The 20,221-nt window shown below is 47.7% G+C and overlaps 2 protein-coding genes across 3 annotated transcripts; one reads left to right on the top strand and one right to left on the bottom strand.

Annotated features, from left to right (window-relative positions):
- Positions 1-6: 6 nt before the first annotated feature.
- Positions 7-5,255, top strand: LOC119316241 (homeobox protein knotted-1-like 2). Of its 2 annotated transcripts, none has more exons than XM_037590551.1 (6): positions 7-340; positions 1,003-1,123; positions 3,926-4,116; positions 4,228-4,359; positions 4,441-4,577; positions 4,678-5,255. In XM_037590551.1, exons 1-6 carry the CDS (start codon positions 41-43, stop codon positions 4,679-4,681), a joined length of 885 nt encoding a protein of 294 aa, XP_037446448.1. In that variant the 5' UTR covers positions 7-40; the 3' UTR covers positions 4,682-5,255. The 2 variants fall into 2 exon arrangements, with proteins under 2 accessions (XP_037446448.1, XP_037446447.1); XM_037590550.1 differs by having other exon boundaries at positions 4,667-5,255.
- A 13,686-nt stretch (positions 5,256-18,941) lies between these two features.
- On the bottom strand, positions 18,942-20,020 carry LOC119319167. Its single transcript, XM_037593654.1, has one exon. The coding sequence runs from the start codon at positions 19,767-19,769 to the stop codon at positions 19,443-19,445; it is 327 nt and encodes a 108-aa protein (XP_037449551.1). The 5' UTR covers positions 19,770-20,020; the 3' UTR covers positions 18,942-19,442.
- Between the last annotated feature and the right edge of the window lie 201 nt (positions 20,021-20,221).

The following is a 20,221-nucleotide window of genomic DNA, read 5'->3' as shown; positions in this document are numbered from 1 at the left end:
CTCCCCCTCGCCACCCGACGACGCGGCGACGGAGGGCTCGATGTCGTTCCACTACCCGGACCACGGGCTCGCGATGGACGCGGCGGCGGCCGCCGCCTCGTCGCCAAACCCTAGCTTCTCACCCGGCGGCGGCGGCGGGGAGAGGGAGAAGGCGGCCATCGCGGCCCACCCGCTGTACGAGCGGCTCCTGGAGGCCCACGTCGCCTGCCTCCGCGTCGCCACCCCCGTCGACCAGCTCCCCCGCATCGACGCGCAGATCGCGGCCCGCCCGCCCCCGCTCGCCGCCGCCGCCGCGGCCGCGGGCGGGCCCTCCGGTGGCGAGGAGCTCGACCTCTTCATGGTACCTATGGCTTTCGCGCCCCTGCCTGTTTTTTCCCGCGTTGCCGCTGGGTGCCGTACATGTCTTCTGTATATGCTTCGTGTGAACAATAGGAATTAGGAATAGGGAGAAATTGGGATAAGTTTTGCATAGGTTTTGAGTAGGGCTAGTGATGGATTTATGATGTGCTCCTTATGGTGAACTTGGGAGGGTCGATCTGACTAGAGACTGCTGGTTATTGTAACAACGATGCTGGAATAGCCTTATCAATTTGTTTGTATGAATGAGAAATGAAACCAAAGCAGATACAGTATATATTCTACGCTAAGGTTCATCGATATAGTGGCACCATACTTGTTGAAGTAGTATAGATACGCCATGGGTCATTGGTGGGCCTTTTTGTGGTATTAACAGCTTATTTGGCACACCTGAAATGTCATACTAGTGTACCTGCTCGCCTGTATGAATTGCCCATTTCTGTCTTTACTTTGATCTTCTTTAGTAGTGCCCTTACGGCTACTGATCATCTAAAATGCTTTTATGTCGCATGACTAGAATTTCCTTTACTTTTCTGAAACTTTTATATCTTCTAAGAAATGAATATGTTGCTTACATCTAGCATAATGTTTTTTTCTATGTACAATCCTTCTTATGGGTTCTAATTATCCTTCATTGGCTTGTAGACACATTATGTATTGCTTCTCTGTTCATTTAAAGAACAACTCCAGCAGCATGTACGTGTTCATGCAATGGAAGCAGTGATGGGTTGTTGGGAGCTTGAACAATCCTTACAAAGTCTAACAGGTAAATGAAAGCATTTATCTATGTATATTGCTCGAGCAGAGTAGCAGAAATTCTCCAGTATATAGTATGTAGTTATTTATAATGTGGAAACCAAAAAGCGTGGTGGCTGAAGTGAAAAGTGAAAGAAAAATGGATATCAGACGGATAACATAATTAAAATTTAAAAAGGTTTCACACTGTAAACTTTGAGCGATAGGATTAACTGATTTAAGGAATTTCCAACTATCATAGGCCTACCTTTGATGCTTATGAGCTTCCATTGTATGTTATTATACTTGTATTCCTTACGATCCAAGAAAGGACCTGGTTCCACTATCTTACCGATAACGGTGCAGAGATCCAGTGCAAAAACAGAATACAAAAGTAGTTCAGCTACCGCCCTAACACTAGCAGCACTAGAGGTTCGATCTAGATTTACAGCCAGAGAGGCATAAAGCACCAAGGGCTGCAAAAACGGCACTCCAGCCAACACCGTGTACAAAAGATGCCTAACACCTAAGCCAACCAGCAACTTTCAGGATCATGAACAGCAAGAGCGAGCATCCATCAAAACACTCTCGGTCATCAAGTGCACCATGAGAAGGATCACACGACCATCTCCTTCAGCAGGCCCAGGATGAGTAATATGCAGGTTTTCACCTCCAGCTTCATGCACACCATCATCATGCGGGGCAGGCGCTTGAAGATGCAGTGCCACCGCCCCCATTCCTAGGGCTGCTCGATCATCGGCATTTTGAAGACCTGCCCAATACAACAGGAAATATCACAACTGCACGAGTAGCAAATTATTTCCGCTGGTGATCTAATTAATTTTTTATTTTAAAACAAGCTCTATCTAAGCTGCACATATCCCAGCATAATGCTGCAAGGCCAACAATCTGGATCTTCTGATTGGCAGGAAGATTTCTGGGTATCCACCAAAAATACTTTGAGAAACACCAGGCCTGCCCCTGCACCAATCCATCTGCTCCAAACACCACATGCATTTAGAAGCAGGCCAGCCAAAGTACAAGCGGTGATGCTCTCATGTTGAGGACAAACGCCACACAGAGGGTCCCCTGCCCATGGCCTTATTACCATGTTGTCATTGGTTACTATGGGATTATGCCAGATCAGCCAGAACCAAATTTTTAATCTTTTCTGGAATTTTGGCTTTTCAAAGATGCTTAAATGTCAATCAGGACCATAGTCTGATACGTGCTTATAGACAGTGAACTTGCCAGCTTGGCCTTAGGGATGCAAGCAGACGGCGTCTGCATGTCCTCGACCGTCCGCGAACAGAAAGTTTGCACTAACACGGTTATTAAAGTAATGAAGATTAGTGCAATTTTTGTTTCGCGGACGCCGTCCGCTTGCATACATGTCCAGCAGGGTACAGCTGCATTTTCGTTCAGAGCCACCCTGAGCTCAGTTCGCAGTACTGCAGCCTGTCCTTGCAAATGTCCCCCCAACCATCTCCTAAAGTTACATTGCCACCCTCTTATCTGCCCTTTGCCTGACACTGCATCCAAGATCATTACTGATTGCAAACAGGTCAGGATTGTTTTGGCTCAGAAGCCTGTAGCCGTGCCAAGTATATATCCCAGAAGCCAGTCTGCCTTTCATTACCTATTTTCATAACTCCGCTAAGCAGATACCAAGATATGTCATTTACCAAATCAGCCGAACATGCTGTATCAGCAGCACTTCTAGCAACCTGTCAAATCCTAGATTGTAATTGCTTTAATTCTTTCTCAAAATCTCCTGCCACATCCCTTCACTTTTCGCTAAATTCCACCTCCACCTACACAACAGGCCGATATTGAATTCATCAGATGTGGTACTAGCCCAACAAATAAATCATTTTCCTGTGCCAGCTGAACTTTATGCAGGCAACTTGCAGCAAAATTAAAGAGAAAAGGAGACCCCTTCCCCCCTCCCCGCCTTACCTCTTTACAGCTGCCAAAATGACATTAAGTTACACTCAAAGTACCATTCATGACCACAGATATGACCATATGTTATTATACTTACGCCCTGCGTTTCAAATTATAAAACGCCTTGGAATTTGCAGAGGCAATTACTAGTGAATTGGTACTTTTAATTAAGGAGAAGGGAAGGTTGATAAATGAGGGAAACAACGAAAACATCAGTAAATTAACATGCACGTCTTATTATTGTAAAAATAGGCAGGAAAATCGTTGTCCTTACAATTACTATATAAAGGCTTTGTCCTTACAATACAATATAAAGGGTGTATCTTCTTAGGTATACTAGCTAGTGCACATGTGGAAGCCACATTACTTAATCTACTTAAGTTATTTATGAAATCAAGACCCATTCATGAAATAGATATCAACAGTTAGTCTGGATTTGTTTAACATGCATTAAGTATCGAGCATATTTGGGAGGGAACTTTTAATCTGTTGTGATGAATGAATGATTAGGATGCTCTGGTCTGCCTGCCAAAGTCTTCTTTCCCATAACTTAAATTTGACCTATGCTTGTATGTTTTTCGGCTTTCCGTTTTGTGTGCCTTTGTGGGCCACAGATGGCATAATTTTACTGTCATGTTCGAGGTTTCAGCAACAGTTTTTATCAATCACAGCTTCAGTCACAGGGCTGACTATGTATATAAGAATTCACTTTGCATACCTTAATGTTTTGGAACTTAATCTGCGCATTTCTTAAGATGGTTTAGTCTTTCAGATGTTTATATGTTTTACAATTAGAACACATGTTTTTTGAGGATAAGGAAGTGTTGATTATCAGAAATAGAATACATGGGAAACTGAGTTGTGCTTCTGTGGATTGATCCTGCAGGGGCATCTCCTGGTGAAGGCACTGGGGCGACTATGTCTGATGATGAAGATAACCAAGTGGATAGTGAGGCCAACATGTTTGATGGAAACGATGGGTCAGATGGTATGGGCTTTGGTCCCCTGATATTGACCGAGGGTGAACGGTCTTTGATTGAACGTGTTCGACATGAGCTGAAGAGTGAGCTTAAACAGGTAATAACATTGCAGCCTAAAAAGTGCTTCATTGCATCATTCATGGCTGAAGAGTGACCATCATGTTTGACGGAAACATTTCGTTGACTAACAAAAACTTCCTACCTCTAGGGGTACAAAGAAAAGCTGGTTGATATCAGGGAGGAGATCATGCGCAAGAGGAGAGCTGGTAAACTTCCCGGGGATACTGCAGCTACATTGAAAGCCTGGTGGCAAGCTCATTCCAAGTGGCCGTACCCTACCGTACGTGACACTACCATTTCCAAGCTTCATCTTGCTATTAGTTTCTGTCCATGACGAACAATTCCTGCCTGACCCATCCAGGAAGACGACAAGGCTCGCCTGGTGCAGGAGACGGGGTTACAACTGAAGCAGATTAACAATTGGTTCATCAACCAACGCAAAAGGAACTGGCACAGCAGCAACACAGCTTCCTCTAGCGAAAAGACCAAGAAGAAAAGGTAGCATACGGGAAAAGTCATATTTTTCCTTATCCTTGACAACCTTGCACATTCTTGTTTATGGCTTCCTTCTATGCATGTAAAAAAAGAAACGTTACAGGTAATGACGGCACGGAGCAATCGTGGTAGACCGGGTCCCAGATGAAACAAACTAGATGTAAACTATACTTTTATCATGAAGATTGCTGCAGTATATTCTCTCCCTCTCCTCTTTCTTTCTGGTGGGGCAACTAGATACGAAGACGACCCGTTCACAAGCAAGTTCAAAGGCAAAGAAGGTATCAATAATAGTTGACCAAAGGTGGTAGCGACTCCGGATGTACAGTGTGAGTGTTTTGCTGATGTAATTTGTGTAAGCCTGTGTTGTATAACCGAGGAACGGAAGGGGGCATTGTGTTGGTGTATGTACTTGTATATTCGATTCATCATGTAACAATATGTTAGACAGACACGGATTGGGTGTTCTGTGGGTGTGATGCACGGTGTGGCATGGTCTGGAACGAAACCGTTTTGTTTGAGATGTATTGGAAGTGTGGAAGGCTAAGTTATGCAGTAGTATTTGTAAGCTCATACATACGGATGATAACTTGCACGACTAAGTTATGCAGTAGTATTTGTAAGCTCACATATACGGATGATAACTTGCATATGTACCTGTGAATGTGGTGGCTCTGCTCAGTGGTTCATCCGTTCTGCCTTGAGGTGACATTACATGTAAATAAGAGTAGTATATGTAGTTTTGTGGATTGAGTTGTCTTGTGTTGATTAACCAAACTGAATGTGTAACCACTGGTTAAAACAATATATGTTTGTGTTTGGACTTTGGATTGTCAAACGCAACACTTTGCTGGGTTCTGGGAGGCAGCAGATACGGCCAGACAAGCTTATACTGCAACAACGCATGATATCCTACCTGGAGTACAGCGCAAGCTAATACTGCAACGTCTGCTTAAAGAACTTGCCATTAAAAACATTTGCAAATGCCATGCTCTCAGGGAAGGTTTGCTGGTTATGGCGGTTTCTAAATAATTTCCACCGTTAAAACCGACCAAACTAAATCCCAAGCTTCTTGTCGACATTGCCCTGATCCATTGCGAAGAAGCGAAGTAGAATCGTCGGATTCCGCCATTCTGGCGTCCATTGCAAGCGCAAGGGCATCACATTTCTTAGTTTAGACGGAGTAGATACAAGGTCTAGTAAGAAATTTCAATGAAGCAATCCCTATCATGAACGGGAGGCTAAAATACGGATGCTCATAATCTTGTTGATTTTAGAGCCCCCCGGGGACACGCATTGTCCCTTTTTACTCATTGATTGAAGCTTAATAAAGTGTGTTGGCCTAAGAAAAAATAAACTAAACCTCTCGATTCACTGGAACCCCTAAGTAACTGCATTCTTTTTGTCGTAAAAAAAAGAAACAGCATTCTTCCGTCTAAACTAAGAAACAGTATTAAGGTGGAAAAAAATGCACCCGATATAAAGACAAAAGCATCACGACGTTTACAACCAATCACATATATCAACACTATTCATGAAAACACTAACATTATTCATACTATTTTTTTATTCATAAAACCACACACACACACTCTCTTCCAACACAGAGTTATTTACCCAAAACCACCACACTTGGGGCTAGGGTAACAGGACCAGATTTGAGCCAGGTCACAAAAAACCACCAACTATGTGCCTAATGACTAACGAAGAGCACTGATTGTCTGATAAGCTCACGAAAACAGTAAAACTGACAAGTTGGACCCACCTGCCAGGCTGACGTGGCGTGCTTGTGTGGACAATATGCTGAGTCGGACGAGGGTCCCACCTGTAAATAACTCAAGTGTTTATCTTTTTTCCATTTTCCTTTTTCTCCTGGGCATTTTCCTCCTGAACATTTCAACAAACAGGTAATGTGCGTGTACCGACATCCATGCACTGCACACCGCCAGCGCCGCTCGCTGCCCTTGCTAGCCGGCGGTCACCCGAGACCTGGCCTCACTCGTGCTCACGGCGCCTGCCCGGAGGCCCTAGCCGTGCTCGTGCTCGCGGCGCCCGCCCATTGGCCTTGGCCGCGCCCGTGCTCGCGGTGACAGCCAAAGGCCCTGGTCGGGGGTGCTCCGTGGTGGAGCGTGCTGGTCACGTCCGTGCTCGCGGCGCGGCCCTTGCCGCGCGCGCCGTCAAGGAGCACCATGGCCACGGCCACGCTCGCGGCGGTGCCCCGTGGTGGCTTCCCAGACCGAAGCGTGCCGACAACCTTTGGACCCAGAGAGGTGCTCGGCATCGAGACGCCTCCCAGCACGCGCGGCCGCGCCTTTGACTCTGACGCAGGTGAAGCCCTCCGCGTCGCGGCGCGGCCCTGGACGGCTAGCCGCAGCGGCTCGGCAGTGGTCTGGGTGGCGGGGCGGACAAGAGCTGGAGGTGCGGCTGGGGTTGGATCCCGCCCGGGGCAGTGGCTTGTGGCGGCGGGTTGTAGGTGGCTGGGGCGGCGGACGGTAGGTCGCTAGGGCGGCGGGGAGGCTCTCTGGTGGTGGCGTGGCTCGCCGGGTAAGGCTCCGGCGGCGGCGCTGGATATGGCTGGATTGGTGGGGAAGAAGGTGCTTGGGGGAGAGAGAGAGAGGCCGACAGGTGGGCCTTTCGCCACCTCAGCAAATTTATCCATGTAGACATGCCACATCGGCCCGACAGGTGAGTCCCACATGTCGGTTTCGCTATTTTCACGGCTAAATCAGCCCGTCAGTGCTCCATGTTACGTATTAGGCTCAGAACCGGTGGTTTTTTGTGACCTGACTCAAATCTGGTACTAACCTGTTACCTTAGCCTCAAATGTAATGATTTTAGGTAAATAACTCTCCAACACATCGCACATGACCACACATCACCACACGGATACGCCAACACCCCGACCGAGACGAGCCTCGTCGTACGAACGGCACCACTGCGAAGCGAATCTACCGTACGCTCCAACATTCACAGCGGCCGCCCTCCTGGCAAACCAGCGCGTATCGGCACGGCGCGGCGCCGGGGACCAGTTCGCGTCGTCGATCTGCACGCCGTGCCTGCTCCTCATCAGGCGGATGAGCGCGTCGGCGGCGCCCTCCTCCGCAGCGCACACGTCGCGGGCCACGGCCCCGGCCACCCCCCACCCGCAGCACGGTCCTGCACCAAGGGTGGCACCGCAGGGGGGACCATGGTCTGCACGGTGGCCAGGTACCCGTCCGACAGCCACTGCGTCGCGTACGCCGCCGGCGAGCCGCCGACCTGCCGGACGACCTCGGCCAGCATGAGGCGGCGCGGGATCCGGACCACGGCACCTGCTTGCCCTACACATTGAACCGGTCGGCTACTCGTCAAACAAACTAATACCATAATATTATAAACTACTACTAGTACGAAATGCAAGCAGACATTCTCTGTTCACCGCGCATTGTATGTACTCCCTCCGGTCCTTTTTACTCTGCATATTAGGTTTGTCTGAAGTCAAACTCATCCAATTTTGACCAAGTTTATATAAAAAATTATTGACATTTACATAACAAGACCAACATCATTAGATTCATTTCGGAATATATTTTCATATTATATTTATTAGATATTATAGGTACTAATAATTTTTAATATAAATTTGGTCAAACTTAGCTAAATTTGACTTTCGGCAAATCCAATGTGCAGAGTAAAAAGGACCGGAGGGAGTACACACGGACGAACGACGGGAAACGGACTGACTCTCTCTAGTCGTTTTCCCCCTAACCCTAAAACCTCTGGCGGCGCTGGAGGCGATTAGGGTTTGGACGTGGAAACAGCCTTCGTCTCGTGATCTATCGCCGGTGCGAGAGATCCATCGAGGGGGAGTACTTGCGCATGGCAGGATCCACCTCTGCGGCGGGGGCGGCGCCGGAGAGCGACCCTCTCGCGGGCCGCGCGGCCAGGAAACAACTGGAGGAAGCTCTAGCGAAACTTGATATCTCCGAGGAAGAGGCTACTCCTTTAATACTTGATGATCGCATCGAGGACGGACCGGGGAAGTGGTTGTTGGCTGGTAAGGTGCTACACCGTAATCAACTCCATATACAGACTATCACCAACGCCCTGCGCCCGGCATAGGGAAATCCACGAGGTCTTCAGTTCAGATCTGCCGGGATTAACATCTTTGTGGCAGAGTTTGAGAACCAGAGAGATAGGGATCGTGTTTGGGGGGGATCCCCATGGCATATCAATAAGAATGCGGTGGTGCTAGCGGAATTTGATGACTGCATGAGGCCGGATGAGGTGAAGTTTGATAAGTTGCAAGTATGGGCTAGGGTTGTTAACCTACCATACAATTTGCGTGATGAGGCATGGTGGAAACCAATAGCTCAACAGATAGACAAGAACGCTCTTTCAGTTAAATTTGACCACAATGGTGGGTTTCTGCGAGCGAGAATTTCCATCGATGTTGCAAAGCCGGTCAGGCGTTGGATCTTGATAGACTCTGCCAGGAGGAAGAAGGTAGATATGTACGATATCCGGTATGAAAATATACCTTACTTCTGTTTCTCCTGTGGTAGGTTAGGGCACTCAGACTTGTATTGCCCAACTCCTGGTTCTAGGGACGAGAAGGGAGAGCTCCCATTCGGCCCAAAATTACGAGCTCCTGACGAGTCCCGGAAGTCACCGAGTAGTGATAATTCTTCTAAGGATCCACAGAAGGGTGACAGCAATAAGCCAACGACTAGAAACTCAAGCACCAATAAGGAGCCGGGGAAGAGGTTATTTCCCCGATTAAGCACAAGCCTCCACCAAAGAGGAAAGATGCTCCGAACCAAGTATACAGACCGGTGGTGAAAACCTTGTTGCTCACAGATGGGGAACCGAGTACAGCCAATGGAGGTGATACTGTTGGCAAGGATGGTGAGACTTCTGCTAGCAATGAAGTGGAAGGTGATGACTTTGTACGGGACCCAAAGAAAAAGAAGCCCACTCCAGAGAATTCGGCAGAGACCGCGCCGCGGTCCTGCCCGATATAATGACATGCTTGAGCTGGAACTGCCGGGGGCTTGGGAACCCCGAGGCAGTTCGCGAGCTTCGCAGTATAGTGAAGCTAGAAGGACCCACTCTTCTCTTTGTGATTGAAACGAAAATTCCAGCTAAAAGAGTTGAGGATTTGAAGTTTACCCTCGGTTTTGGAGGGTGTTTTGCAGTCGACAGTGTCGGCCTAGGTGGTGGCATTGGTCTGTTTTGGTCACGTGATGTGACTGTTGAGTTGAAAAATTTCAGCAAGTGTCACATTGATGTGGTGGTTCATAGTAACAATCAGAGTGCTTCGGTATGGAGGTTTACTGGTTTTTACGGGGCACCGAGAGCTTCAGATCGTGGTGAAAGCTGGCAGCTCCTGCGCACTCTCTTTGCTATACCCCATGTAGCATGACTGTGTATGGGGGATTTTAATGAAACTCTCTATGCATCCGAACACTTTAGCAGAAGAGCAAGATCGGAAACACACATGAGAGCATTTCAGACTGTTATGGATGAGGTTTCCATGCAAGATTTAGGCTGGTCAGGTACACTATATACGTGGGACAACCAGCAAGCAGGTGCAGCAAATGTAAAGGCACGCCTAGACCGAGCTTTTGGGAATGAAGATTTTTAGCAACTTTTTCAACATATACGGGTCAGACATCTCCCCTCTGTTGAGTCTGATCACTGTTTTGTCGTAGCTGAGATTAAGGATATGCTATCTTACGGGCCACGGGCTAAGAGACAGTTTCGTTTTGAGAATGTTTGGCAGACGCATTCGGATTACGATCGCCTGGTATGTGATACTTGGCGGGGAATTCAACACACGCCAGGGCTCCAGGGGATTGCATCGGCCTTGGGGTCCCTCCAGTCTATTCTTGAGCCATGGGGTTCAAAGGAATTTGGTTGCTTGGCACGCACGGTCAGGAAACTTCAAAAGAGATTAGACCGCATCAGGTGCTCTACCATGGGGGTGGGACCAACAGATGAGGAGAAAAGTACTGTAAAGAAGCTGAAGGAAGCGCTATACCAAGAGGAGGTGTGGCTTTCTTTAGACCTTCCAAGCCGCATGGAGAGCTGGGAATAGAACCTCCGGTTCCTCCCTGGTTGAGCTGCATGTGGGCCTCGTATTGGCTCCCGGCCTGCGCCTTTCTAGCCATCAGATCAAGCTTGGAGCGATCATAGCCATTGGTTTAGCCATACAAAAATCTCTAGCGCTTTTCCTATACATCCACTCATCACGTCCTGCGGCTCCATCACCACTCTTTACATGGAGTTGCTCGTCTGACTGTGACACAGGCTTCACAGCACGCAGGTCTCACGGCATGCTTTTATTTTTGGCTTCCGAATTCAAATTTTATATCTTTCGAAGGGAAAGTTCAAATTAGGTCTTGTTTCATATTCGTGTTTCTCGTGACGAGGGCTTTCAAATAAGATCCATTTAAAATACATTTTGATTAATTTTGAAAATAAATGTTAAGTTTCAACTCTTGAAACTTAGTACGCACGAAGAATAAAATTATGGTTTTTTTTGCCTACGACCAACAAAAAAGTTGTCTTAAGAAATTAAAACTTGATAAAAGTGAGTGAGAAATTCACAAGTATTGGATAACAAATCGTAAGTTTCAATGGCCGAAACTTAAAATTATCGTGCCCTCGTGTGGGATACAACTACTTTGCAAATCGCGAGGCAATCAAGTGACCGGCTGGGACTTGGTAGGTGCATGCCTCGGCACTTGCGTGCCCCTGCGAATTTGCCGACCGACCACGCTCCCTTCACTACCTTCCTTGATGTCCTATCTATTACGTGTGCTTTCTCTCATGTCAAGGGATTTTCGTCGGGTCTTAAAAAGCAATTGGTACATATATTCGTAGTTGAAAGAGCGCCACATCAAGTCAGCGAAGAATATAGAAGGTCAAAGACACATTCACAACCTCTACTCCAAGAAAAAACTTAGGTTCCTCTGCCTCCCCTAGGTCCGACTCGTCTTCGATGGCCCTAGGGCCATGGAGGCACTATGGACCCCAGCCCTTGCCGGTTGGAGTGATCTTGCTCTGTTTGTTTTGTTAATTCGTTTAGGATTTGGGTCATGCTCACGAAGACGAGGTGGCAGCGGCTCCTTAAAAAAGGAACAAGGTTCTCCCAGCTTAGAACTCGTTCTGGTGATGCATTTAGCGTTGTCAGAGGGCGTGTGGAGGTGTGTTTCCGATGGATCTTGCGGGATTCGGTCAGTGCTAGTCTTTGGTGGATTCATTTGGATCCAATTTTTGTTCGTCTTCGTTCGTGTGTGTATAGGTTGGATCCTTTCAATTTGATCTATACATATTTTCATCGGTGACGGTTGCTGTCCTGATGCGCTGGTCCTCTGAGATCTTAGCATGACTACTTCCCGACTGTCTACTATATTAAATTTGGCCGGGCTTCGGTGAGGGAGAGGTGATGACTGTTGCGCGTATTTGGCTGTAGTTGTTGCTAGATGGTCTATGGATATGAATGCAATTTTTTTATTTCTGTATTCTTTGTACTCCCATGGCATGATGAATATATCAAAAGTTTTCTTGCGAAAAGAATATATTGTAGAACACAAGTCAAAAAGGAGAAATGATATACTCAGGCTCTGGCCCCGTAAGGGCCTATTTGAACCTCTCTCAGCTTCTCCAAATCTCCAAATCCAGCTTTCCTCGATAGTGTCCAACTCTGCCTGGTGATCAGAAATCGTTTGACACGATTGATAATTTCTCTCAGTGACACATGTGATAAGCAATCTAAACTATTTAAAAAAAAATCTCCCAGTGCCATGGCCCAACTGGGAGGCTATTGAAACATTTGTTCTAGCATGGCTTCCTGAAACGTTTTCTTTTGTGGTGGCATTTTAGTTGTGAATATGGCCAACTCTCTGTTCTTGTTTTGCTGGAGCTAGGTTTTGTGGGCTTATCGTTTTTACACCGTGGGTCGGCTTAGCTTCTTGGGTTTAACTTCTTAGAGTTTACATGGTCGGGCTGACTCCAATCGTGGAGTTTGTGGAGCCAGGAGTTAGAATCCGAACATGTCGAATTCATGGGTTATAACCCCAATTCGATGATCATTCCTGTGTATCCTCGAACAATGTCGCATCTAGAGAATTTGACAAAGCTTGGGCACACCGCTAGCTAAAATACTTCATTTGGTTTATAACAAGTATCAGATACAGTATTTGAATAAAGTCATACGCAATATACTCACAGTTTTTCTATATATCGTAGATATAAAAAAATATGTGAGATACATAATTGTAATGCTCGTGCAGTTGATGCTAGCTAAATTCTTGATCGAGAATTTGTCTTCTTGGGACGAATTTCCATGAGAGGAGCCGTTGCTTTGTCTTATGCGCTTGCAGTTTGTCACTAATCACTATCATCCATTGGAGTCATGGCCTGACCAAAGGCCTGGATGTACATCTCTCTTGCATGTCTCTCCGCCAGGCCGAATTCAGCTACGGCACAACTGCGTCCATCTCGCTGTAGGCAGTCGCGAGTCATGACTCGTATCACGCAAAGCAACAAGCGAGCAAAGGTAGCCAACGATTGATTGATCAATCCCCCTCCTGCCTGTCTTCACGAGCAGTGTTGGCCTATTGTAGCCCATGTAAAAAATGACTAAATTGGCTTATAACCTCACTGATTGATGTAAGGGAGAAAAGCAAAAAAAAAAAAAAAAGCCCAAAGATGGCGCAATTAAATCCTTGGTTTTTAGTGCTTTTAAAGATTTCCACTGCTTTGAAAAGTCATTGACCTTCAAGGAAAAGTCATTGACCTTCAAAGGACGTGGCGGCATTGAGCTTGGGCACGTGCCTTGGGGGCAATGATAGTATCAGAGATTTCCTAATTTGTCTTTTGAAATGGGTGCCCTAGGTCGATGGTGTTCTTGTTGAAGTATAAATACATAGCCCATCTTTCCCTATCAGCTTGCTCTTGGATGAACTGACTTGTGCGTGCAGTTTTATATGGTATTAGAGCCAAGCGGTCTTGAGTTCAAGATCCGACCGATGCAATTTAACAATAAAAAAAGTTACACTCACTTTCGGTCCACGTTTAGGCCAGGGGAGCCACATGTGAGGGGAAGTGTTGAAGTATAAATGCATAGCCCACCTTTCCCTATCAGTTTAGCTTTTGGGTGAACTCGCTGGCGCGTGCAGTTCTACACTCCCTCAGTCCAGTACTTGACTCCTTTGGGCCTGCAAGCTTTCCTCAAACGGGGTGTCTCTAGCTTGGGCTTAAGTGATCTTACTTCTTGTCGACAATTCCTTATCAATATCTGTAATCTAGAGCCATCATTAGCGTTGGGTATATAATATAAATAAAGATTTAAAATGACATGTAGGGTCGATCCATGTTTGGCAAAGAACAGAACATTACACTTAGGAGGGGCTAAATGCATAAACACAATGAAGTTAACTGTAAACATAATCAAATACAATATTGATTTGTTTGGTTAGAAAGTGCAGCAGTGATCAATTCCAAAGTGGTCATGGCAGTAGCGATCGTCACCTTAGAGACACGTGCTTATGCAAGCTTAGGTAGGAGGGGCAACGATAGTGAGACGCAAGTTGCTTCTGCAAAAGACAACCGCCAGCTGTGGTGGTCGCGACATGGAGGTGGCCACACTCTTCTTTTGACTCTATCGTCATCTTCCTCCTCCTACCTCTGCCTCGCCACCATCCACCTCATGTCCACCACCATGTGCAACCGCATCCCCACCAGATGCATCACTTATGAATTTGCCGACCCTGATACACTGACCGACACTGGCACTGCCAGTGCCACCGACGTAGCAGCTGGACTGCATGAGCTGACCTTGTTGGTTTTGCCGAAGCCAAAGGCGGAGCCTTGGCCACTGTTGTCATGCAAGGTTGGGCGCCGATCGACGGCTTTCGGCACGTACCCGTGGTTGGATGCGATGTCTCTGGCGGTGCCATGTTGAAAGTGCATATAGCTCCTAAGTATGGTTTTAGTAATTGATGACAATCTCTATGGAATAATGCTTTTGTCGAGATATATTTGAAAAATTACTCTATAGATGGCACCTTAAGGGTATTAGATGGATGCCATAAAGGCGAAGATATGCTTTAAGCTTTGGTATTGAATGACAATTCCGATGGGGGCATAAAGTCCTTTGAGTTTTACATGAATAAATGTTCTATAGTGATGCATGAAGCATATAAGAAAAAGGGTTTCTTCCCTCTTTGTATTACAAAGCAACCAACTTCGATACAACCAACGATAGGTGCTAGGGCGAAAGCAGCACAATCACGCCCAAAAGAAACGAAAGAGAAAACAAAAAAAGAAACAAATGCAAACAGCAATGGATCAACGAAAACGATGAAGACCCACAACCGCTGCGCCCACCGGAGAATTCCACCACACTCCAAGCACTCCGGACCGCCGCATACCAAGCAACACCTTCAAGAAGGATCGCGACGCCGACGACCCTGCTGCCCGGACAAGTCCTAGGGTTTCCCCCGGTACGCAGAGGATTGCGGGGGAAGGGGCAAACACGACGCCCTTCAGGAAGGCACGGTGGGCGCCCACAGACGTCACCGCGTCGGTGTCGGACAAGCCGACAAGGATTTCTCCTGACCACCAACCACCCACGACTCCAGAAGATCCATCGTGCGCCACCAAACACGCCACCCACCAACATGCACCACCACGGCCGTGCAGTCCCCATCGCCGTCTCCCCATGGCAAACGAAGTGAGACCGGCGGGAAAAGAGAAGGCAACCGGGAACGAGGGGCGGCAGCAACAACAGCCACGCGGGAGGGGACAACCTCCACCGCCCGTGGCGGGAACCGGCCGGACGTAGCAACAGGGGCAAACCAGGCAACCGCGACCAAATCTACCGGGGGAAAGGGGAGGTGGAGAAGTGGCCCATGGCCACGACCGGCGTTGTGCCGGCTCCAACTCCAGCTCCCCCGTGAAACCATGTTTCGCCCCCGCGCCGAAGGCCCAGATAGGCCCGGCCGAGCCCAAGACGGGCTCGTGAAGCCCTCATCGCCGTGCTGCAGTACACTAGCCGCTGTCGCCGCCACCCCCTGCACGAGTCACCCTGCCGTCCACCGGAGACGCCGTAGAGGAGCTCCGGCCAGGCAGGCCCAGACCTAGATGGGGCCCTTTGGGCCCAGATCTAGGCCGGGAGGGCACCGCCGCCAGCCACCGCGACGCCCCGCCGCCAAGCAGCATCGTCGCCGCCACCTCGCCACCCGGCACCGCGCCATCCAAGGTGCCACGCCGCCACCGGATCCGCTGCTGCCAAAGTAAGCCGCCGCTAGCCGCCCGAGCCGTGGCGCTGCGCGGGGGGAAAGAACGGGGTTGTCGCCGCCGACACCACACGAGCAAGGCCCGGTGGTCCAGGCCGACGGCGGGGGGAGGGGGAGAAGGGGAGGGGAGGCGCTGGGGAGGGCGGAGAGGACGCCCTCGGTCGCCTCGCTCGGGGAGGCGACGCGGGGGTATAGTGGAGGGAGGAGGGGGAGGGGGAAGGGAGGAGGTCGGGGGAGGAGAGGGCTAGCGGCGGCGGGCGCCCCGGCCGCGGCTACCCGTGACAGGGGAGCCGGCGGCGGCGCGGGTGAAACCCTAGGGAGGGGGAGCCGCCGCTTCGGGAGTAGGTCAAGTTTGCTGCCATTGCTTTTTCATGAAGCATATGAAGTTGATTTAAGAAGAGTTCCATCAAAGCCTCTCGAAGAAGTCCTCATGGTATTACTCTCTACTTACACCTTGTCCATAAAATCCTTGGTATACCTATAATATGAGTTTGTGGACTTGTATAAAATAGAGTATCAGTTTGAGGATTGCCAAGGAAAGAGGCTCCATCGAAAGATTCTTTCCCTAGGGGATCGATCAACTTTTTTTGAGACAATTTACAAAGCTTTATTATGTCGTCACCTGTTGTGCTGGGACGAAAGAGAGGTTCCCGGAATGGCCTAACCACACACGACGGCCTACCCCTAAATTCAAAGCATGCTTCGCTAAATTATGAGCCTCCACATTGAAGCTCCTAAACTCATGAACAAAGTTGCAAGAATTAAAACTACTATAATAATCTATGATTTCATGCACAATCGCTCCATACTCCGCTCCATTCTTCAGCTTGATACTGTCAATTACCTCCTTGCAATCCGAGGCCACGTGTATGTGCTGAAGTTGAAGATCCTCGGACAGCGCCAAAGCCTCCCTCATGGCCAGTGCTTCTATGGTAGCAGGGTTGGTAATCGCTCTGAAGCCCAGCGTAGAAGCTCCTAGGAACGCACCTTGCCCATCTCTGGTTATAGCGGCAATGGTTCCAACCCCTCGCCTCTCTGCAACTGTTGCATCCACATTGAGCTTGGACATATTGTGTGGGGGCTTCAACCATTGCTTTGGTCTTTGTGGCTGGCCGCTGGTTCTCGTCGGCACAACCTTGATCTGCATCTGGAAGTCGGTAATATATCGCTGTATGAAGAGGTGTGTTGACAAAGGGGATTGGTGTAAATCCTCATAAACTGCTTTCCTCTTCGCACTCCATACTGCCCACAGTGTAGTTGCCATCATCAGAAATTGCTCCGGCTTCAGTACTTCATTCAGGGAAAATAACCACTCGCGTGGATCATCAATGATATGTTGACACATCTTTTGGACTAGCTCGTCGTCCAATAGCGGCCATACACACCGGGCGTTTGTGCAATCAAGCATCGTGTGTCTCCACGAGTCCATGGCGCCACACAGTTTGCATGCCGCCGAGTCCCCCATGTATCTGTGAACAAGCACGTCAGCTGTCGGAATGGAGCTTCTCGCCAATCGCCACAGGAAAAATTTGATCTTTGATGGAAGTTTGGCCTTCCATAGCGCCGACCAAGAGTTGCTCTCATGTCCAGCCCCTGAGGTTCCTTCCTCCCCATCTATCCATGATTCTTTCGCGATCTTGGTATGCATGATTAGACTGTATGCAGATTTAACTGAGAAGAAACCTTTCCTCTCCCCGCTTCATGCCTAAAAATCGCTGATATTTCTTGTACAAAGCGGAATACTGAGAACTAGCGAACGTTTTCGTTCGCTGGGGCACTGGCGATCGAGCGGTCCTTGCCATAGAGGCACATTCAGCTCCCCCCTTGGGCCTCCAGGCCCAATTACCATTTCTTAAACAAAAAAATAGAAAACTGTAAAACAATATTTGTCATGATGTAGGTAAAAATAAAGTAGTATAAAAAATTGCCATCTCATACAAAACAATTTTGCCCCTTGTCTGAATTATGAAAAATTTCATGCTACTTTATAAAATCGCATTACTCTAATTTATAAATTTACAATGAGTATGCTCAAAATAAAAAAGAAGGTCATGTGATCTAGAAATAAAAGAAAATTGGCATGCTAAACTTTAAAAAATTGCCATCATGTAGGTAAAAAATGTTTTATCTGGATAAGCCCCAATTAGATTCTATATTTTTTGTTTCCAAAAACAAAAACAAAAACAAAATCAAACACTTGAATTGCCATGGTCAAAAAAGAAAAAAATTCTGTGCCATAAAAAATGTCATCTTCTTAATATTAAAAATGCCATGTTCTTGACTATTAAAATGCTATGCTCTTAATAATAAAATTACGTCCTCTTAAAAATAAAAATGCCATGTTATTGACTATTAAAATGCCATGCTCTTAACAAAAACTGACATCCTCTTATTAAAAATGTCATGTTATTAATTATTAAAATGCCATGATCTTAATAATAAAACTTGCATCCTCTTATTTATAATATGTCATGCTATTAATTATTAAAATGACACTCTCTTAATACTCAAAATGCCATGTGAGAAAATAAAAAGCCCATGTTTTGGAGGACAAAAAAATGCCATGATTTTTGATAGATTTTTTTTGCCATTCTACATATTATAAAAATGCACATGGCAAGTCCATGAAAACACCCCTACCCCTCTGAAAATAGGAAATTTTGGAAATATTTTCAAGTAAAAACGAATTTAAAAGAACCTTCAAAGTATATGTGACAAACTTTACTGCATTTTACACAAAAGACAAGTCCGTTCAGTGGTAAATGCCCACTTCACTCCATAATGAGGTCGCGGGTTTGATTCCCAGCACCCACACGCCTCGGTTTTCATTTTAGTTAGGGAGGAAAAAAAGGGATGTTCGCTAGTGAGCCGTTCGCAGCTAATAGTAGGGAAAACTAGCGTGGCACCATCGTGGTGCCGTGATTTGTGCCAGAAGATCGAGCGAAAGTTGATGCGTTTGCTGGGAAATGCTAAATAACCGACGGTCGCCATATAGCATTTCTCATAACAATACATTTTTTGTGAAAAAACTTTCGATCTATTCATCAACTGATAAGGTAGTACAAAGAAAACTAGAAGTAAAAAGTTACGTCCAGGTCCTTGCACGCTGGTTGTATAGTCCAATATGAATCAATCGAGGAGCATAATCCAATTATGTGGCGCCACCCTTGCTGCCCCGCTCTGTCTCTCCGCCCTACAAGTGACGACATATATTTCCCCACCAGCTGCTTTCATCGAGGAGTGATCTACCCTTGTTTTTCTTGCTAGCCTTCCACGCCCTCTCCGTCAGAATGAAAGCGCTCTTCGACACTAGAATGGATCGTCTAGCCAATCCACGTGATCAATCGGTGATGTACTTCGTAGGTGCAGCAGACCAGCAGTGCAGCTTGGCTATGATCTCATGGAGAAACTAACTGATCTCTCGATGCAAATGAAAGGTGAAACGCGATCAATAGTACACGTGAAACGTGATCAACATCTTTTAGCTACTAGTAGGAGTACTATATAGTTACATGCAACAAACATGGAAATGAAACGGACACACACCGAACACACTACACAGCATACGCTAGCAAAAGATCTAGGCGGCCGCGACGGCCGGCCGCGGCGGCGGTATCGACGACGTCCGCGCCCGGGCCGGCTGAGGCAGCGGCGGCGGCGGCGGCGAAGGGAAGCTGCGGTAGAGGAGGCCGCCGTCGCTGAAGTCGTCGTAGTCGACGTCGTCGTCGCTGTCGTCGGGGCCCTCATCGAAGTTGAGCGCGTAGCTGAGCGGGTCGTATCTGCCGACGCCGCGGCTGTCCCGCCCGCCCCACCGCGCCCGGCCGCCGTAGCCGAAGCAGCAGCACACGGTGGCCCGCAGCCTGCGCCGCAGCGAGCTCGGCGGCGGTGGCGAGGCCTCCATCTCCATGGTGTAGATATTCCGCGGGCGCCGTGACACGGTCAGAGGTCAAAACTGCTGGCCGCGTGTTTAGCCAGGTGGTGTTTGGTTAAGGCGGATATTACGAGTGGATTAGGAGCGGGGGGTGGCGTGTGGACGTGGGGTGGTTAAGTAGGAAGAGGAAGTGTGTGGAAATGACGGAGAAAGACACGCCGGCTGGTGGTGGCGACGGCGTGAAGGGGAAGTCGCCTCGGCGGGCACGGGTTCTCCACCTGGTACCATTAACATAACCGTACTTAATATAAACATCGATATAGTTAGTCACCGTGGTCATCTCGCTAGGACATTCACGTACCATTGAAATGATATTTCACCTTTGTCCTCTTGCTATTTTTAAAAGCAAATTTGTGTTTGTACCTATCAATGGAGACATTGGGCTACCACCATTGGAATATTATTTCACCTTTGTTCTTTGTGTGTGT

This window comes from Triticum dicoccoides, chromosome 6A (genome assembly GCF_002162155.2).
Source record: "Triticum dicoccoides isolate Atlit2015 ecotype Zavitan chromosome 6A, WEW_v2.0, whole genome shotgun sequence".
NCBI classification, from domain to species: domain Eukaryota; kingdom Viridiplantae; phylum Streptophyta; class Magnoliopsida; order Poales; family Poaceae; genus Triticum; species Triticum dicoccoides.
This window is presented reverse-complemented; position numbering and strand designations above follow the sequence as displayed.

Excerpts from the sequence above, each read along its gene's own strand:
- LOC119316241 (XM_037590550.1), top strand. The coding sequence starts at position 41 with ATGTCGTTCCACTACCCGGACCACGGGCTCGCGATGGACGCGGCGGCG. Across the intron at positions 341-1,002 it reads AGGAGCTCGACCTCTTCATG|ACACATTATGTATTGCTTCT; the intron begins GTACCTATGGCT and ends ATTGGCTTGTAG. Across the intron at positions 4,117-4,227 it reads TGAAGAGTGAGCTTAAACAG|GGGTACAAAGAAAAGCTGGT; the intron begins GTAATAACATTG and ends TCCTACCTCTAG.
- LOC119319167 (XM_037593654.1), bottom strand. The coding sequence starts at position 19,769 with ATGGAGATGGAGGCCTCGCCACCGCCGCCGAGCTCGCTGCGGCGCAGG.